We start from the raw sequence: 13,651 nt of genomic DNA, 5'->3' as shown, positions 1-13,651 counted from the left end.
CTGGGACAAAAGGTAATAAGCAAACATGAAAATATAACACTAAACATGATGAGATTCCTCAGTCCCTTCAAGGCATTTTGTCAAAAACTTACACACAAATATAATCAATTATTCTAATTATGATAAACATTTTATTTAGGAGTACCATGACAAGAACACCATAGAAATGTTTTACTTCAGTGGTACCAGATACATTAGCCTCTGGTTCTGTAATTGCACATGTACAGAAAGAGCTATTCCACGTCTCCTCTGGGGTAGACTGTGTGCACCACCAGAATACCATTAAAAACCTGTTTTTAGACAGTATTTTCTCAAACTTTGGAAGTATTCCTTACCTTCAGATTCTAGATACCCTTTTTACAGCCAGGAAATCATACTGTCTTCTTCACAAAGTTTTCTTTAAATACAATATCTTAATTAGTTTGGTCCAGAGCTAATGAAGACATTTAAAATAACTAATTGTAGATACATACATAATTGTAGACCTAAATAGCTGGATTTTAAAGGCACCTACCTAAAGGTGCATTCAGCTGCATTGTAAAAAGCAGTCAGGGAGCAATCTCCAGCTAATCATACATAAATGTAAAATGCATCACTTTTTCTTTTTTTAGAAAAGTTATATACACGTTTGTTTACAAAATGTATTTGTAAATCCTTTGCAGAGTATGTTCTTCTGCAATCCTTTCCCACAGTTTGTAGTTACTTAGTTTACGTATCATGGGGGAAGAGTCATTAAAAGAGAAGGGACAGATTAACCTCTGGGCTTTTTTTAATTGATTGCTCAAAAAGATTCCTGATTTATGCAAGGGTAAGTATAGATATATTTGCACAATGATCTCCTCAGATAGCATAAATAATAGTGATAAGAACGTGATTTGGAGACCTGCAGAATTGGATAGTGCTATTCAGGGTTTAAGAGCTTAATATGGCTTATAGGGGCAGAGGACAGCTTGCACCTGGGTAGCCTCCTATCAGAGCAGGGAAGCACTGTCACTTCTGTTTTTTTCATTTCTCAAGATCACCTAGAAGTTGTTCCACAAGGTCTTCATAAAGGATGACATTGACAGACTGATAGGATGAGGCAAAAAGAAATAGATGTCTTCTGTACTGTGCCCTTTTTCACCACTAGTATCAGGAAACATACAATGACATTTTAGTTGAACTAGCAAACTCAGAAAAAGAAAGAATATACAAGCTCCTAAGTGTCTTTCTCTGAATTACCATTTCATTTCCTGATGAAAAGGCCCCTTCCCAGCAATCCTTGACACGCACATAATCTTGCAAAGTAATTTCTCTGCTCTTTCCATTCATCTACAAGGCCTGTTTTAAGGAACTCGGAAAAATTGGCCCATTTTCTATTTCTCAAGGGTAAAAGTCAAGTAAGCTCCATCAATTTTAACGGACAACTTAGCAGTCTCAAGGTCTTTCACTAGTACTCAAGTTCTTTCACGTTTTGGGTGTAAGATATGAAAGTTCTTCATTTCTTTCATAAGTGAGAAAAGTTCTACAATTTACACATGGAATGGGGCAATATACCCCTATGTTTTGGGTTTGTGTGCTGGGGGTTTTGCTAGAGGGGGAGGGGCTACAAGGGTGACTCCTGTGAGAAGCTGCTAGAAGCTTCCCTGACTCCAAGTCGGACCCGCCTCTGGCCAAGGCTGAGCCCATCAGTGACGGTGGTAGTGCCTCTGGGAGAACAGATTTAAGAAGGGGAAACTTGCAGTAGGAGAGGAGATTGGAATGTGAGAGAAACCCCTCTGCAAACAGCAAGGTCAGTGAGAAGGAGGGTGAGGAGGTGCGCCGGAGGAGGTGATGCCCCTGCAGCCTGTGGTGAGATGGCAGGCTGTCCCTCTGCAGCCCATGGAGGTGAGTGGGGGAGCAGATGCCCACCCGTAGCCTGTGAAGGACCCCATGCTGGAGCAGGTTGATGCCCCTGAAGATGGCCGTGACTCCATGGGAAAGCCCATGCTGGAGCAGCCTGTGCCTGAAGGACTGCAGCCTGCAGAAAGGACCCATGCTGGAGCACCTCATGAAGAACTGCAGCCCGTGGGAAGGACACACATTGGAGAAGTTTGTGAAGGACTGTCTCCCATGGGAGGGACCCCTCTCTGGAGGAGGGGAAGAGTGAGGAGTCCTCCCCCTGAGGAGGAAGGAGTGGCAGAGACAATGTGTGATGAACTGACCCCAAACCCCTTCCCTGTCTCCCTGTGCTGCTGTGGGGAAGGAGGTAGAGAAAATCGGGAGTGCAGTTGAGCCGGGAAGGAGGGAGAGGTGGGGGAAGGTGTTTTAAGATTTGGTTTTACTTCTCATTATCCTTGTTTTGATTTGATTAGTAACAAATTAAATTGACACTGTTTTTTCCCCAAGTTGAGCCTGTCATTTGCCCGTGACCATAACTGGTGAGTGATCTCTCCCTGTCCTTGTCTTGACCCACGAACTTTTCTTTGTATTTTCTCCTCATTCCACTGGGGCTGGTGGGGAGCAGTAAACGAGCAGCTGTGTGGTGCTTTTGTTACTGGCTGGGCTTAAACCCCGACAATCCCTAAGATGCCTCTTTCAAATGCTGCTGTATACCAGGATGATCACAGAATGTCACCACTTGTTTTTCTCTTTCCTGTCTTTGGCTCCAAGCAATAAATTAGACAACAGTAACTAACAGGTAGGTACACTTAAAAAACTTAAATATGACTGTCAAATCAATTTCCACATGCAGGTTCAAAGTTATGTCACATTTCTTTGAAGAATTATCTTAAGAGCTCTCTCAAAGCAAACTTTTATGTACAAACTTGAAGTTTGTTTACACCCAACTTGAATACTAAACAACTTTATGCATTTCAATGATTAAAAAACCCACCAACAAGAAAGAAATCTACAAAGACTTTGATAACATTTTCCAATCCCCCCCTCTGCTTATCCTTCCTTAAGCATTTCGCATAAAGGCTTAATACAGGAAACGCCGAGCAGATCACAAATCTGGCACCTCATCACCGGATCCTCGACGTCTGGCTGTCACAACTGAGAAAATGAACGTCCCATGCAAGCCTGACCCATGACAGTTACCTCCAAGCTTTGAAAGCCGGGAGGCCGCCCCGCAGGCAGCGGCCAGAGCCGCCGGCAGTTGGGGCCGCCACCGCCTGCGGCCACGCCTCTGCGCCCGCCCCGCCCCTGCCCCGCCGGCGCCCGCGGGGCCCGCCAGCCGGCCGGCCCGGCCCCGCCCGGCCACACGCGCAGCGGCTAAAGCGCTCCCGGCGGACGCTCAGCGGGGGCGGCCTGGGGGCGACAGGAGGAGAGCGGGCCACCGGAGCAGACGGCAGCAGGCCGCAGTGCCGGGGCGGCAGGATCCCTGGCGGGCGGGGGGAACCCGCGCCCCCTCCCACCTCCCCGCGCTCCGGCTCCGAGCGCGCCCCGCCCCCGGCTGCCGTGACGTCGCGCCGGGCGGGGCGGGGCGGGCTGCCCCCCGGCGCTGCCATGGCAGCGGCGGGCGCCGTCCGGCGAGCGCTTCCGCTTCCGGCGGCCAGGCCCTGCCGTGGTTAGGCCGGGGAGGGCGACATGTGGCGGCTGCTGTGGCCCCTGGCGGGGCTGCTGCTGGCTGCCGGTTGCGGGGAGGCTGCGGTGGCGGCCCTTCTCCCCCGGAGTGCCGCCACCGCCTCCCCGCGCCCCACGGAGGTGGCTGGCGGCGGCGCCACGCGAAGCGGCAGCCGCCTGGCCGAGGTATCGGCGCCGCCCGAGCAGGGCCAGCCCATGACCCAGCGCGCCTTGTCCGTGCTGGTGCTGGCCAGCGCCGCCCTCCTCGTCTACTTCGTGATCCGGACCGTGCGGTGAGGGCGGGGCCCGCGCCGGCTGGAGTGCTGCCGCGAGGAGCAGGCGGGCGGGCGGGCGGAGGTGCTGCTGCCCCCGAGGGGCCCCCGAGGGGCCGGCGCCGGCCCCGGCCCCGCTCCTGCCAGCGCCGCGCCGGGCCCGCCCGGTTGTGCTGGCTGTCGAGGTCCGCTCGGCTCCTGGCTAGGGGCCGGCGAGCAGGGCCTGCCTCCGCTGCCTGCGGAGGGCGCCGCCGGCTGAGGCGTCTGGGAAGCGGGTGGTGCCGCCTGCCCGCCGCGTCTGGGCGGAAAGGTGCTCGGTCGGGCTCCGCTCACAGCAGTGATGCCACTCATCGGCGCCGGGCCTTTCCTGGCGCCCTCCTGTTCTCTTCAAGTGGGCTTGTCATTACCGACATCTGTCAGTCCACTGGAATTTAATTTTGTACGTTCCGTGGGTTATTTTTGTCCCGTTTGCAAACTTCTGTGTTGCTGAGCTACCGAATTTATCCATCTCCCATTCGCTGTCAGTAAACATCTTCCTTTTGTGCTTTCTTTTTCAGCAAAATTTTTTTCAAATATTTTTTCAAAATAGAGGATATTTTGTGCTTTCTTAAGGAAAGGGCCCTTAAAAAGCCTGTGCTACCAGTCAGCTGCATTTATGACTCTCACAGAAACTATTCACTGCATAACTCCACGTGCTTTTACAGTTAATTACAGCGTTTGTCACTGTGTTTTATTGTCCTTGCAATTTTACTTGCACTCTCTCATGCTTAAACTGTGAACTGTGATAAGCAAGGCCCAAATGTGTGATTATGCATAAAGCACATTAATTATGCAGCAGGTTCTCTATGTACTTTTCACTGTAGTTGGATATACTGGTGGTTAATGCATCCAGTACTCTCATCATTCATTTGAAGAAGGTAGTTGAAAGACGGTGGTCTGTGTGGGCCAATTACTAAGACATGCAGTCCAAGTAAACTAGGATATCCTGATTGCTCCATAGCTCTTACAGATCACTCTTGAGCAGCCTTCAATCTTATTTTCATTAGAATGCATGTCTTGATGATATTATATCTTAAAGGAAGAGGCATAAGTTTTTAAGGAAGAGTGTTTCTCAGTGTTCCTGTTCTTCCTAACAGGAGCCTGTTGGATTTGGAGCTCTGAGTAGTACTATGGAAAGGCCAAATAAATAAAGAAGGAAATTTTCATCTACTGCCATTATTTTCTGGATAAGTGGCAAGTATTTGATATTCTGGTTTTGGCAATAGGAAGGTTGCTGTTCTGCATTTGAAACTGAAGTGCTGTCTTCTAGGTGCTACTGTAAACAGGAAGGTTAAACTTCATGTTGTTATTCTGTAATTCTGCTGCATCTTTCTGTTGCCTCTTGCTTCTGAAATTGGGAACAGATGAAGCATATGCTTTTGAATTTGAACTTGTGGCTGAAATACTTTTGGCAATGGTTGTATAAGAAATTTTAGCTACAAACCGCCCAGTTTCCTTTTGAAAGATTTTCTAAGGACAAAATCATATGAATTGTTATTAGACATAAAAGCTTCAGGGCTTTTTACAAACTTCCAACTGGGTCACCCACTAGTGGATGAAGGGAAGGTGGTGGATGTTGGTTTTCTGGGTTTTAGTATGTCTTTTGATATTGTCCCTCACAGCATCCTTCTGGACGAGCTGTCCAACTGTGAGATGAGCAGGTACATGGTGTGCTGGGTGATGAACTGGCTGAAGGGCAGAATTCAAAGGGTTGTAGTGAATGGGGCTACATCTGGCTGGCAACCAGCCACCAGCAGTGCTCCTCAGGGCTCAGTTCTAGGGCCGGTTCTGTTCAATATTTTTATCAATGATCTGGAGGCAGGAGTTGAAAGCACCATTAGTAAGTTTGCTGATGATACTAAACCGGGACGTGCAGGTGGCCATCTCGAGCGACAGGAGGCCTTGCAGAGGGATCAAGACAGATTGGAGCATTGGGCAATGATTAATGGGATGAAATTTAACAAGTCTGAATGCTGGATTGTGCACCTGTGATGGAGTAACGCTGGGCACAAGTATAAATTGGGAGAGGAGTGGCTGGAGAGTAGCCCTGCAGAAAGGGATCTGGGGGTGCTGGTTGATGGTAAGCTCAATATGAGTCAGCAGTGTGCCCTGGCAGCCCAGAGGGGCAAACCTCTGCATTGTGGGGTGCATCAAACACAGCATAACCAGCCGGTCAAAAGAGGTGATTATCCCACTTTATTTAGAGTTGGTGCAGCCCCACCTTGAATATGAATACTGTGTGCAGTTCTGGGCACCACAATTTAAAAACAATGTTCAGGTACTTGAATGCGTCCAGAGGAGGACAACCAAGCTGGTGGCAGGGCTGGAAGGCATGTCCTGTGAGGAGCAGCTGAGGACTTCCGGTTTGTCTAGTTTGGAGAAAAGGAGGCTGAGGGGCAACCCCATTGCTCTCTACAGCTTCCTGAGGAGGGGAAGTGGAGAGGGAGGTGCTGAGCTCTTCTCCTGGGATCCAGTGACAGGATGCATGGGAATGGCTCAAAGCTGCACCAGGGGAGGTTCAAACTTGACATTAGGAAGCATTTCTTTATCAAGAGGGTGGTCAAACCCTGGAACAGGCTTCCTAGAAAGGTGGTCAATGCCCCAAGCTTGTCAGTGTTTAAGAGGCATTTGGACAATGTCCTTAATAACATGCTTTTAACTTTTGATCAGCCCTGAATTGGTCAGGCAGGTGGTTGGACTAGATAGTCATTTTAGGTCACTTCCAACTGAAATACACTATTGTATTCTAACTTAATATATACACCCCCTTCAACTTCATTTATTCAGAGGAAACATGTAATTTTAAAATAAAAAAATAGTGATTTTCAAGTTCTGGTAATGACTTTACCTGGAAAATCTATCTAGTCTCTGTTGAGATACCTTTAGCCAAAGCTTTGCCTGATTCAGGAAGGTAGCAATCTCTTCCTTTATCAATTTTATACATTCTGCTAACGTATGACTTTTCTTATTTTCAGAGCCATGTGACTTTCTTTGAAGATGGTGCCCTGAAAATATATTTTCAAGAAAATCTTGTGCAAGCTGATAGAACTTTGCTAATGTGGCTAACACATATTTTCTCTCCATGTAGGAGATGAATTTTGGTTGGGAATGATTACGTAAACTATAGCAATCTCCTGTTGACCGTCTCAAGTGATACTGCTGATGATGCAATTTCTCTGTCAGGAAAAAGAAATCTTTATTTCATTTCTGGCTTTGTATGGGGACTTGTTGTTTGAACAACCTCATTATACAGGTTGGGCTGCTTGCACCTCTCCTTCTCCTGGTACACTAAGAAGCTTAGTTTGGGAGGTATTGTTGGTAGCTGTGACAACTGAAATGGACAATCACAGAGTGGCAGAGGCTGGCAGGCAGCTCTGGAGATTGTCTAGTCCAATTCCCTGCTCATGGCAGGGTTACCTACAGCAGGTTGCTCAGCTCTTGTCCAGTTAGGTTTTGAATATCTCATAATGATGTAGATTCTACAGTCTCTCTGGGCAACATGTTCCTGTGTTTTACCACTCTCACAGTGAGGAAGTATTTTTTTTCTTTTGATGTTGTTACTGTTTTTTGTTTTTCTTCGATCACATTGGTGAAAAAAGTTTTTATTGTAGTGAAGCCTTAGTCTTTTCTAGAGTCCCTTGGACTGAAGGTCTTTCTTGCACAGGCTTGTTTTGCTGCAGTAGCTAATTCTGCCAATTACAATAGAAGTTTTTGGCTTTTATGGGTTTTTATTCTGGTATATATATAACTCCTTTTATAACAGAAGATTTGCAAAGAATAAAGTATGTAGCACCAAGATCATACGGCAGATCCATCACAGCTAGCAATAAGAAAATGCAGACACAGTGATGCCTTATTCAGTCTACCAGTGTAATTTTACTTCCTTTTTTACTTCTTAGTTTTGATGCTTATGTAAAATACCTTATGTGTGTGATTCCCCTTCATGATGCATAGAAGAGCTGAAGTTACAATTCATACATCCTTTTGGTTTTTCTCCCTATTACTCTGTCTGGAGACTCTTCATTTTTTAACTTAAAGCCTATTGCAGATAAAGGTCTTATTCCATGCTTGTGTAAGAAGAAGTGCATGCCCTTAAATCTTCAGTCTTTCTGAGGTGATGAGAAAACAGGTGTAGCGGTTGAGGTGAAATAGCTTTTCTTCTTTTTAGAGAAAAGTGTGCTACATAATTTGCCATGCTAAGTCATCCAAAATATGTTTCAGTATTAATTGTGTATTATGATTTTAATATAAAACAAATTTCTGGAAAGTTATTTATAAGCCTTTTGGAGGATGATTACTGAATGTCTTTCATGGGTGTGAAATCTGTAGCTCATGCATGCCTTTTGCAGAAGAAAGGCTCAGTTAACTTCAAGTAATAACTTTATGAGAATACTTTTTGTAACGGACATAGCTCATAGTTCAGGAAAAATGAATTTAGTTTAAAAAAAAGCATTAAGGGAGAATGTGAATTAAGTATACCGTGTTTTGTAGCACAAGGTGTGAGAAAACTTTAGGATGGAACTTTCCCAACCCTGGGTCAAGTGTGGGACAGACAAAACTTATTTCTGTCACACAGACTGTTACTGAACTCTTCCATGATGTTTTTGCTGAGCTGTGAGTGTTTCCCATAACTTATCCACCTATTTGAAAGTAGTCTGCCTTTGCAACTATTGAGCAAGAAAATCTGAGTTTCATTTTTGATAAGGCATATACTGTCCCGTAAGTAAGATTTGTCTGCAGGTTGAGGTGATAGGAGAGCTGCAATTTCCTTGGCACATACTTCTCAGAATCTTCTAAAATATTGTGAAGCTGAAGAGTGATGAGTTGAGGAAGTTGGCTTATTGTAGAGTTTACTAACAGTAAAAAGCTTCTAGTAGAAACACTTTACCTAAAAATACAGGGTGATTAGCAATTACCACTTTATTGAACTGATCTTGTTTAAAGTGTTTGTGGTTTGCTGCAAGTGTATTACCTTACACCTGGACAAATTAGGGTAGTGTAATATAGCTTGTTTGCTCTCCTCTTATATAGGTGGAAGTGACTACAGGAAAATGTCATTTTGTGCTAAGATTTCTTTTTAGCATTTAGAGACATTTATATGTTAAGCTTGCAGTTTGCAATGACTATACCATATATGATGTGTGTAATCATGATAGAAATTCGATATATGTATTGTGAGTCCTGGTCAATCTTTTATTAATCTAAGTAATTATGTTAGGCCAGTGTTGCTGTATTTGTCAGTCTTAGTTTAAGAAAATGTACTGCTGATTATGCTCCTAGAGTGGGACTTCACTCATGGCACAGCATGGATTTATCCCAGCCTCTTAAATTTAAGTTTTTTGAATTTGCATGGAGTGGAATCATCTAACAGTAGAATGAGGAAGTCTTGAACTTTTTGGAAAGCATTTGCAGACTTGATGAATAGCACTAGCTTCTTTGTGTGATTATTAGCATTGAAAAGCCATCTTGTTTGAGAAAAAAAACAAAAATCTATTTTCTTTTTGTTTCGCTAGGTTTTGCCAGTAGAGTGTAGTTTTTTTCACTCTGGTACAGTCTAACGACGGAGTAGGTTGTTTCAGGCTATGTTTAAATCTCCTTTGTTCAGGACTTCCCTAAAAGAAGGTGAACATTATTTAGAGGCTGTTTAAGTTAGATCAGCTTATAAGCAGTCATTATCCTGCAAATCCTACAACACTATGTTCTACACAGAAAATACATGGAAAGATCCTTGGAAAAAATATCTTTACACAATTATTATGCTAATTTAATGTTCTGGATGGAGTTAAGGACAAGTATTGCTGTGACCCTTTTACTTGGTATCAGATTCAGGTAAGAATTGTTTGAACAGTTTTATTGCTTGAAAAAAGTTTGCCTCTTCTAACTGAAGTAGCATTTGACAATGAAGATACCGCAGTTTCTCAAGATATACCCTATCAATGTGTTGATGCAATCAGTGAGTTGTCAAGACTTTGTAAAAATGAAAATTCTTGTAAAGGTACCTTCGCCTGTTGCTTTTTGCTTTTTAATGATTCTTCTGCCACTGTTTGGTGCAGACATGTTCAGAAGAGGTTTGTATATGATAACACCAGATGAGCATTCAAAAAAACTTAGGGCTATGTAAGAGATAATATGTTTTTGTACAAGGAAGTTCTGGGATCTAAGCTAACGTTTAACTGCCTGAGATTTTGAAATTTTTATCAGCAGTTTTAGAATTGTATCCCCCCTGTCCCCCAAAAAGGAGGTCACATATTATGTAGTAACAGGTTTTTACCTTACCCTGTGGGGTTTTTTAACCCTTCCCACCCTCCCAAGTCCATTGCACTGGATGTTCTTGAAACTTGACCTGTTGTTTTGCTTCAGTTCTCATTTTATTAACATACTTTCTGCTTTTTATTTTTTTTTTACACCAACATTTCTTAGTTTCTTTTATTTAGCTCTTCTCTTAGTTTAACAGTCGTCTTATCTATGCTGTCTCTGATGTTAGTTAGGTAATATCTGTTCATATTTGCTTGTGGATTCTTCTACTGCTGTTAGCTGTATTTGAGGAAGGATTGAGACTGAGTATATAGAAGTTTAACATTAACTTTTTATGTACTTTTAAATCCATTTTCATAACTTTATCTTATTAGACCCCAAGGTATCCGTAGTAACTACAAAGATAAAAATTATCGCTATTAAGTTCATGAGAGGCATAGAGAGCACTACTGACTTTAAGGAAATTGGGATTTGGTCCTAGGTTTTCTTCCTAATGGTCACAGAGTAAAAGGTTTTAAGTTAGTTTTTGTTAACACTCATGACACTGCTCTAGTGTCATAGTTATGAACATACATGCATGTTGCATAAGCATCTCCAGTATTCTTTTAGCTTTAGTCTTTTGACTAATCTGTATACAGAGAAAGTTTTTGTGTCACAAGTAATTCTTTTATCCCTTCTTCAACAGCATTTGTTTGAATTTAGAAATTTGTGCCAGCCTTGTGATAAGATTTTTTTCCATTATCTGCAATCTGGACATTTGGTGTTACTGTCTTAGGTTATTCTCGACTCACACTCACAGCTCACTTTCCTTTTTACCCCATTAAGTAAAGTCAAGTCTATGGTGAGATTGACAGAAATATTGGCTATACAAATACCATGAACTGCCTCTCCTTCATTTCCTATTTTATTTGTGTTCAGAATTCTTTCTAGTCTGCTAGAATATCTGGGAGTGCTTGTCCTAGAGGCAATTGCTTAGCTTCTACTGTAGTAAAAACAAAACAAAAGAAGTGGTATGTGTGAAACAACCATATTGTTCATCACACTTTCCTCTTAAAGTTTTAGAATTCTCTTATACTTCGTGCTTTGAAGTATACAACTTCTTTCTATGTTGAGGACTAAAGGCCAGATGAAAAGAAGGAAGAAAATGGAAAGAACTTTGTCTTGAACCAATAGGTGAAATTTGCTTCTTTGTTATTAGCCTTAGCTTTAAACAATAAAGTTAGGTACTTTAAGTTGTGCTAAAGCACTTAAATGCCTGGCACAACAGTTGCTGCTGTTTCAAATCATAATTTAGGGCAGAGGAAATGATCATGCTCATTATTTCTTTTTATAATATCAAAGTTGGAGCACTTTGAAGAAAGGTTTGTGTTTTATGCCTTCCCATCCTAACAAGGTTACATTGGCTTCTCAGTTCCAAAAGGAGGTCTATTTCACTGGAGTATAGTCTAAACCAAGACTGGATGCTGCTGTGTGTTCTTTCAAAGCTGCCCTGGTGTGAAACGGTGAATGCTTTTCCAAGAAGCATATTAAAAAAAATTATTTAAGCATGCCAGAGTTCAGGACAGAAACTGAAGCTGAGAGTCTCGATGTCATATTTGACATCTCTTACAAGGTGGTTAAAGTGGTGCCTCAGTGTGGGGCAGAGAGTTGATTATGCACAGTATGGTAATAGTATAATATATTATACATAGTGTCATAGTACATACTATAGTAGCATATGTTATACATAAATAATCCTTTTTATTATTAGCTCTGAAATATCCAGTATTGAACTTCGTGAATGTTGTAGGCACCTTTCCTAGGCGCACCTAGCTTGGATTTGTAAATTCTCAAGTTTCTAAAAGGAAGGGCTACTGCCACCTTTGAGTTTAGCACTGAATGCCTGGAAAGCATATTCTTTTTATTTTAAGTCCAATAGCTTTCATGTAGCTGCTGTTTGCAAGTATACAGTAGCTGAAAGTGACTCTGTCAGCATTTTGTAAAGATGGCTTTGCATAGTGTTTGCTGAGTGGCTAGTGGTCCAAGTTCCTGATCCTAAAAGACTTGAGCAAGGTATATTCGATGCATATAGGAATACTTCTGCAAAGCCAGATGGAACAGTTTAATGTGCGTGGGGCTCACATGGGACCCAGGCCCATGCAGAGAAGCCACGGAAAGTAGGAAAAGCTGATGCAAACAGTCTGTTCATCTATGATAAGCACTGTGCTTAATCCTGAGATGTGAATTACTTCTGCTTCCTTCTGTGTTTTGTGAAGCATATAAGACATTGACTCTACAAGTTCTTTCTTATTCCAAAGTGTAATTATAAATATTTTTGACTTGATAGCTATAAAAGACTTCACAAATGATAATAAAAAGTTTCAATGTCACCCATGACTGGTGTTACGTCTTTGCTATAGCTTTGTTGAGTTTCTCTTTGATTCGATCTGCTGTTCTATAGAGATGCATAAAACACATAGAGAATATGTGGCAAAACAATTTTTTTTCTCATTGTAGGATCTGCTAGAAGTATGCTTTTGCATGTATGTTTACCTGGCTCTTGCATTTAGCTGCCAAGTGCCTGTATAGGCTTTTTCTATTCACTACAGTAATTCTGTACAAAACTACAGATGACATTCTTATTGGCCTTAATCATTTCGTTTAAACTCTTGACACTTAGAATTGTCTGACCTCTGAATTTCATAGAGCTAAGTGTGTACACTTTACATACACTAAGTTTTTTAAATTTATGATAAGTATCAATATAGCTGTATTTTAAGGGATAGTTTTCTTGTGTTGTTGGAATAGAAAACAAAGAAGAATTTATAGAACTTAAATGTTTTAAAATACATTTCAGGCTCAGAAGGCGACACAGAAAAACTCGAAGATACGGAGTTTTGGATACAAACATAGAAAACATGGAGCTGACCCCGTTAGAGCAAGATGATGATGATGATACAACACTATTTGATGCCAATCATCCTCGAAGGTTCGTATATATAAGCCAAATGTACTTCTAGCAATAAAAGTGAAGGAGTATGGATGATAAGCATCTTCACTGAGAAGGCTCACTACTGTGTTTCGTATGCATGTAGTTGGAGAAGGGATGTCAAGATCACTTGAATTTTAAATGGGCAAGAATTTAGTGGGCAAGAAGATAAACACCATTTGTCTTCAGCATGTGAGTTCCAGAGAAATGGAGAGGAAGGTAGGATAATTTTGTTACAAATACAGTGTCATTATTGAAGCTTATGTTAAAGTTGACAACTATCTCTTACCTCTCTTCATTTTATTTTTTATTTTGGAGGCTCCTCAATTTTTCCTGTTTATTCTGTCCTATGAGTTTGTCTTCCAGCAGCTTCATTCTGCTTTCTCATTGCTAAAGTAGTCAGCAGTTAGTTGATGATGATCCTGCACCAAGTTTTAGATTTGGTACTGCTGCATAGAAAGGTTCATATTCTTAAGTCACTCTCTGAAACTATATATAGATACAGGAAAATTTTCTTGTATTTCCTTATTGTCCTTACACTTAAACATTGTGATCAATTCAAACTTAAACTTATGCAATTCAAACTTAAAAA

The 13,651-nt window shown here is 42.2% G+C and overlaps 1 protein-coding gene across 6 annotated transcripts in view; it reads left to right on the top strand.

Moving 5' to 3' along the window:
- Nucleotides 1–3,539: 3,539 nt before the first annotated feature.
- The window catches only part of FAM174A (family with sequence similarity 174 member A), a 53,849-nt gene continuing 43,737 nt past the window's right edge, over nucleotides 3,540–13,651 (top strand). For 4 of the 6 annotated variants that reach the window (XM_052776196.1, XM_052776197.1, XM_052776198.1 and 1 more), the window contains exons 1-2: nucleotides 3,540–3,818; nucleotides 12,928–13,059. In XM_052776196.1, coding sequence (XP_052632156.1) covers nucleotides 3,550–3,818; nucleotides 12,928–13,059 — 401 coding nt within the window. In that variant the 5' untranslated portion in view covers nucleotides 3,540–3,549. Of the gene's footprint in view, nucleotides 3,819–12,927; nucleotides 13,060–13,165; nucleotides 13,279–13,651 lie in introns of all 6 variants that reach the window. The other 2 variants (XR_008233385.1, XR_008233384.1) reach the window with 1 other exon arrangement.

Source organism: Harpia harpyja, chromosome Z, assembly GCF_026419915.1.
Source record: "Harpia harpyja isolate bHarHar1 chromosome Z, bHarHar1 primary haplotype, whole genome shotgun sequence".
In the NCBI taxonomy this organism is placed as follows: domain Eukaryota; kingdom Metazoa; phylum Chordata; class Aves; order Accipitriformes; family Accipitridae; genus Harpia; species Harpia harpyja.
Note: the sequence above shows the minus strand (reverse complement) of the source record. Positions and strands in the feature narration are given on the sequence as shown.